Source organism: Acanthisitta chloris, unplaced genomic scaffold (genome assembly GCF_000695815.1).
Source record: "Acanthisitta chloris isolate BGI_N310 unplaced genomic scaffold, ASM69581v1 scaffold4811, whole genome shotgun sequence".
Classification (NCBI taxonomy): Eukaryota; Metazoa; Chordata; class Aves; order Passeriformes; family Acanthisittidae; genus Acanthisitta; species Acanthisitta chloris.
In genome coordinates this window covers 53,696-60,784 of record NW_008656393.1, presented here as the reverse complement: position 1 = coordinate 60,784, position 7,089 = coordinate 53,696, and the positions used below count along the sequence as shown (strand labels likewise).

The 7,089-nt window shown below is 43.2% G+C and overlaps 1 protein-coding gene across 1 annotated transcript in view; it reads left to right on the top strand.

Moving 5' to 3' along the window:
• Positions 1-6,350, top strand: part of PELI2 (pellino E3 ubiquitin protein ligase family member 2) — a gene marked incomplete at its 5' end in the record, with an annotated part of 46,777 nt that extends 40,427 nt beyond the window's left edge. Inside the window, 3 exons of the mRNA XM_009084309.1 lie at positions 1,330-1,527; positions 1,823-2,011; positions 4,909-6,350. Of these exons, the coding sequence (XP_009082557.1) occupies positions 1,330-1,527; positions 1,823-2,011; positions 4,909-5,475 (954 nt within the window). The remainder of the gene's footprint in view (positions 1-1,329; positions 1,528-1,822; positions 2,012-4,908) is intronic.
• Between the last annotated feature and the right edge of the window lie 739 nt (positions 6,351-7,089).

Here is a 7,089-nt window from a genome sequence, read left to right as displayed (position 1 = left end):
CTCTTAGCAACTTCGTGGCCTCCTCTGGACTTGCTCCAACAGTTCCATGTCCTTCTTATGTTTAGGACAACAGAACTGTGTACGGTATTCCAGGTGGGGTCTCATGAAAGCAGAGTAGAATCACCTCTTTTGACCTGCTGCCCACACTCCTTTGGATGCAGCCCAGGATTCCATTGGCTCTCTGGGCTGAGCTCACACTGCAGCTCATGCTGAGCTTCTCATCCACTGTCACTCCCAAGTCTTTCTCCTCACTGCTGGTCTCAATTCCTTCCCCACCCAGCCTGTAGCTGTGCCTGGGATTGCCATGGCCCAGATGTAGGACTTCGTGCTTCATTTTGTTGAATTTCATGAGGTTTGCATTGTTCACCTCTCAGACCTGTCAAGGTCCCTCTGGGTGTCCCTTCCCTTCCCTCCAGCTGTGACTGCCCCCTGTTCATACTTGTCATGAAGGTTTCTGTTCCAGATGCCTAGATATTTCCAGTTTTGGAGTTCAAATCTATAGAAGACAAGATAGAAAAATACTCTTGTCTACTGATCAGGTGTGTTTTATATCTGCTGAAGAAAGTTTAGTTCCTCTAGTCATGCATGTGCATGATTAGGAATCCCTTCCCTCCAGCTGTGACTGCCCCCTGTTCATACTTGTCATGAAGGTTTCTGTTCCAGATGCCTAGATATTTCCAGTTTTGGAGTTCAAATCTATAGAAGACAAGATAGAAAAATACTCTTGTCTACTGATCAGGTGTGTTTTATATCTGCTGAAGAAAGTTTAGTTCCTCTAGTCATGCATGTGCATGATTAGGAATAAATTTAACCATATAGAATCACACAGAATGGTGAGTTTTACCTGCAAACTCCTTTTTCTGGGACCACAAATTCTGCAGGTGGGTAGTTTTTTGTTATAATGTATCAAAATAACTGAGCTCTGGTTGTAAAAATAGTCCTTTATTTTCATGGCAAATTAACTTTGAGCTGAAAATGTGAATAAAACTTGTCAATTCAAGCTGGTATTTGCTTAATTGGCACAATGTAGTGGTAAGTAATTGGCTGTGGTTGGATGAGGAAAGAGCAAGGTGATAATACTTTCATGCTGCTGACAGTAATCTTATCAAACAATGCTGTGTTGATAAGCATCAACAGCAGTTGTGGTAAGGGAAAACTTGTCCTGCCATGTCAGTGGTGTATTTCTGCCTAGGACAAATGTGAAATACAGGTTAGTCTCTGGTTGGATCTCCAAAAACTCAGTAGACTGTACTGGTGTGATCAATATTAACTTGGCAAAATTGTGTCCATGGCTATTTCTAATTATACCATTATCCCAATTTTTTGCAGGTGGGGAGGTCAACAGAGAGCCCCATAGACTTTGTAGTGACAGATACTATTTCTGGAACTCAAAACAATGACGAAGCTCAGATTACCCAGAGCACCATATCCAGATTTGCCTGCAGGATTGTTTGTGACAGGAGCCCCCCATACACAGCAAGGATCTTTGCAGCTGGTTTTGACTCCTCTAAAAACATATTTCTTGGTGTAAGTACCACTAATAATTATGGTATGAGCAAGCTCTGGTTTTTATTCTGTTCTGTGCAAGCCCCAAAATCTCCTGTACTAGTTGATGACTTACACTGTCATTAGGCTTTTATTACTGCAGTGTACCAGCTGCAGTGTTAAGTAGAAACTGTTTTATGTGCCTGAGTTAGTACCAGCAGAGACTTGTGGTCATAATTGTCTTTTAACAATGAAGCTCCACTTTAGTAACTGTTAGTGGATTTCCTTTAGGTTGGTTTGATATATTCCTGATAATCACTGTGACTGTCATATGTAGGAAAAAGCAGCAAAGTGGAAAAATCCTGATGGCCACATGGATGGATTGACAACTAATGGGGTGCTGGTCATGCATCCAAAAGGAGGGTTCACAGAGGAGTCTAAACCTGGAGTCTGGCGCGAGATCTCGGTCTGTGGTGATGTGTACACTCTGCGGGAGACCAGATCTGCTCAGCAGAGGGGGAAACTGGTAAGTTGGAAGTAACTGGGAATTAAAACAAGGGATACTTGTTTTCCTGGCATTGAATGGAGGCAGTTACCTGGCAGGCACTTGGAGGCAGGTGACTGCAGAGTAATGTTGCTGTCCCTGTGCACTGAAATCACCGAAATATCTGTGTGTTACATTAGATTCTGCACTGCTGTTCTGTTTCTGATTATACAGGAGAACACTAAATTTTCTGCTAACACCACTTTGCCAACTGAAATCACAGAGCGTGAAAGCTAAATACATTCTGCTCTTGAATCTCCATCTCTGAAACATTCTCCTGGGACATGGGGATGTCTGGAGGTTACTGCATAGGGAATTGTCTTTTGCAGTACTCAAGAGTCCACTTGGATGCAAAAGCTGCTGGATAACACACCTTCTGTTGGATTTACCTGCCGCTAGGAGGATAAGAAGCCCTGAAAGTATATTCCTGTTTTATGCTGTGAAGCAAGATGGGCTTTGCCTTTACTGGTAGTGGGAAATTTCAGCTGCCAGAGATAGGCATAATCAGGAGAGAGGCTCCCCTGAAAGCATCTGTCCACTTCTCCATGGAAGATGGGAGGGAATTCTCATAGCTCCTTTGTTCTTTCCCCATCCCAAAGCCTACAAAGGGGAATGCTATCACTGCTCATTCCTTTTCCTTCTGCCCTTAACGGGAAAGAATAAAATGCAATTAAACAGCACCACATAGACAGGGTAAAGGAGCATCCTATTCTTTGTGCCAAAGTTAATTCTGGGCTACTACCATGAGTTCCATTAGCTCAATGGTGTTAGACCTGTCCCACGGACACTAAACTGTCTTTCCAACTCAGCCATTAGCTTTGCAGAAAGCTGAGTGCTTAAGGAGTTAGGAAATGGAGTTGGACTGTTCAGCTTCCAGCAGACAGCCTGCAGGACATAAATTGCTTTGTCACTTTAACGGCAGCAGCAAACGTGTCCTGGGGACAGGGACAGATGATGTGGCAATTGCACCCTTTGGACATGGTTAGCAAAGCACCTTTTTAGTGCTGCTAAAGGAAGGCACAGTAAAACAAATGAATTGCCTTCCCTGCATCCAAAATGGCTTGAATTCTCATTTAAATAAAATTACATGGCACGCTGGTATTGATGTGATCAGTATTCCTTGATTGGGTTCATAAAAGCCAACGCAGGCTGTGTAATGAATTGAGCACATCACATGTGAGAGAGCTGTTTGCTTTGTTGTTTGTGGAGGAATTATCTGAAAAGTGCATCAAATGAAGGCATCTCTCAGCTCTATTTGAACCACTGCATTTTTCTGCTGGAAGTACTTTGCTCCGGTGACCTCTTATCGGTGGTTATTGAGGTGTTTTGGGCAAGGATGAGCCACAGTTAAACTGAATTTAGACTAGATTTAAATGTAAATGCCAAATTGGTTGTCATTCATAGTATTCTTAGGCAAACATGATGAATTCATGTGACCTACTTAATGCATTTGTTTGTGTTTGGCTATTTGTTTTGCTTTAGTGGTAATTTCTACCTACTTTATATATAAAACCAGGCAGTAGGTTTGTTTTCCTCTTGCATTTCATAAAGAACCTTTTTAGCATAGATTCATCATTACTGACCTGGTAGCAAAAGCACAAGTTGCTTATATGTTTGTGCCATTAAAATAAAGAATGTGTCAGTGAAGTACAATGTGTGTTTGACATAATCCCTTGAAAATGTTTTAAGTACCTGCATTTAATCAGATGAGAGAAGCCTTTAGGCAGTGCACACTGGGGCTGTATTTGCCTGGAATACCTCAGTAAATAAAGGGCCTCACTGGTTGGGGTGGGTAATTGTTCACAAGTTGAGCCTCTGTGGCTTCAGTTGCAGAATTTGTCACTTGAGAAATTCAACTGGTGCTTCAGTGTGCTGCAGTGATGATCCATGCAGGTACCTGTGCATGTGCCTGTGGAAGAGTTTCCCTGTTGATGAGGCTTTGGGAGTTTGAGCTCCTGCAAAATGCTTTACTCTTGCCACAAGCAAAAAAAAAAAAAACAAAAAAAAAAACCCCTGAAAAAACCCAACAAAAAAACAAAAAAAAAAAACCCACAAAGGTTCTATCTGAGTGGCAGGACAGCTGGTTTGTCCTTGGTAACAGGTTTTACTCCAGAATTGATCTTTGCCTGCATGAGCATCTTCTGTCAGTCTATGTGGGCAAAGAATTCCAAGGGAGAATCTTCTAATGCAGCCCTTAGGGAATGGCAAGTCTCCTCTTCAGTCTGTCATGGCTTAGTTGAAATAGGCACAGAGATAATCACTATTAGAGAGGAAAAGTACATGCTCAGGGGTAGGTGGTGTTTGTGAAGTTAGTGTTGACTAATGTAATACCTTTCCCAAGGAATTGCAGGCAGGAAGACTGGGTGTAATAATTAGTATTGCAGTTGGAAATGCAAGCATAGAATAAGAATCATAGAATCAGCCGGGTTGGAAGAGACCTCAAAGGTCATTGAGTCCAACCCTACTGTGGTTATTAGACCGTGGCACTAAGTGCCACTTCCAGTCAAGACATCAGTGCTTATGATAATGTCAAGTATAGGTAACAGATGAGGTGGATTCAGGCAGATTGGGGAGCCACAAGGCAACAGTGGGACCAAATTATCACAGTGTTAATCAGATTGGAAAAGACCTCTGAGATCAAGTCCAACCTGTGACCTAACACCTCCATGTCAACTAGACCGTGGCACTAAGTGCCACGTCCAGTCTGTCCTTAAACACCTCCAGGCATGGTGACTCCACCACCTCCCTGGGCAGTCTGTTCCAAAGCAAGTACCATCTAGGAAAGGTGTTGCTTTGGTGAGAGAGATGTTTGCAGAACTGACTTGGCTGTCTGTCAAAGCTCTCAGGCTGATCTTCCTGCTCTTGTATCCTCCCACCAGGTGGAAAATGAGACCAACATCCTCCAAGATGGTTCTCTGATCGACCTGTGTGGGGCCACCCTCCTGTGGAGAACAGCAGATGGACTATTGCACACCCCAACTCAGAAGCACATCGAAGCTCTGCGGCAGGAGATCAATGCTGCCAGACCACAGTGTCCCGTGGGGCTAAACACTTTGGCTTTTCCCAGCATCAACCGGAAAGATGTGGTGGAAGAGAAGCAGCCTTGGGCCTACCTCAGCTGTGGCCACGTCCATGGCTATCACAACTGGGGACACCGCAGTGACACGGAAGCCAACGAGCGGGAATGTCCCATGTGCAGAACCGTTGGCCCCTACGTGCCGCTCTGGCTGGGCTGTGAGGCAGGTTTCTACGTGGATGCTGGGCCCCCCACTCATGCTTTCACCCCCTGTGGACACGTGTGCTCCGAAAAGTCTGCAAAGTACTGGTCTCAGATCCCTCTGCCTCATGGCACTCATGCATTTCATGCTGCCTGTCCCTTCTGCGCCACACAGCTCTCTGGAGAGCACAACTGCATCAAGCTGATCTTCCAGGGGCCAATCGACTGATCTTACTTTGCAGTGACCACAATAAAAGTTTTCTTGAATGATTTACTGTGAAGATTTTTGCCACTAACTCTCTCTAGATTTGACCTTTTTTTATAATGTTATTAATAGGGTGGTAAGGGTGGGGATGGGGAACTGCTGAGGCGATTGAGGGACTGTGGTGGAGTTGGGATACACTGATACCTGGAACTTGACAGATATCAGTGGTGTTTGCATGCTCAAAAGCAGCATATTCATGAAGTCTTCTTGGTCAAATTGTAGTATATTTGTAATCTTTTTATTGGTACCCTGGGTAAGACAAAGGTGTCTTAAATGATTTTTTTAAGCTAAGATTTTTTAATGGAAAGGTTTTTTCTTCTAAACTTTGACAAGCCTTTAAAACCTATTTTTCAAATCTAGAAGGAACATACAGAATGTAACTGTCTTTAATTTGCAATATAATTTAACTTGAATAGTTTCTCAAGGAGCTAATGCAGAATGTGTGGACAACCATAGGTGAATGTTCACTAGAGATAATTGGATATGTAAGAGAAAAATTAGCTGCCTAAAGTGTAGAGGATAAAAGCTATTAAAATATCTATTATGGTATAACACAGCTGGCCAAAAAGGCATCAAAGATTACTTGAAACTGAGGAAATCCTGTTTGCATTGATTTCCTTTCAGTGTAATAGTTATCCACTGGCCATTAGGTATGGTAGATGGCTGATTTTTTTTGTTTAATTTCTTTTACTTTTCCCATTTAACTTGCATTTGGTGAAACCACTTTACTCTTTTGCATACTTAGTTCTGGGGTTTAAGCCAATGTGTAGTTTGGCCTTTTTATTTCTGTTTCACTTAGGTTCTCCTACCTGTTCCTTGCACACCCAAGACCTCTGGGTGAGCTGAGGTCATGGAATCATAGAATCCCAGAGTGGTTTGGGTTGGAAGGGACTTTAAAGATCACCTAGTTCCAACCCCTGTCAGCGGCAGAGACACCTTCCACCAGCCCAGGTTGTTCCAAGCCCCATCCAACCTGGCCTGGAACACTCCCAGGGATGGAGCAGCCACAGCTTCTCTGGGCAACCTGAGCAGCCAGAGCTGTAGCCAAGCTTGGCAAACAGCAGTGCTGAAGATGTGGTGCTACAGCACCACACAAGGTTTAGGTACAGTTAGCCAGAACTCCCTCCCATCAGCCTGAGTTCAGGAAAGGACTTAGGCTGTGTTTAATACGAACCCACAGCTGGGACTGTTTAGCTTCTCAAGTGCTTTAATGCATTGTGTTATTTGCTGTTATGTTTTGAAATCAAACAGCAATTGAAGTTACTTTTTAAGCCCCAGTGCTGTAAGGAGAGCAGTGTTTCCAGTTCAGCTGAGCATTTCTGTTCACTTTTCAACTTGCTGCCATCTGTCACCTCCTTTTTGTTTGCAGATTGACTTCTGTTTGTACCTTTTTTTTCTTTCCAAATGTTTGCAAATCAAACATCATTCAAATGTAATCAAATATATGAACCAGGGTGGTACATCTGAAGTGGATCACTTGAAATTCCTGACTTTTTAAGAGAGCTGATACATGTTTACTGTGGAAATAATTAAATCAGAATCTCCTCTGAGGTGTACTCTGCCCACTGTTAGCTTCAT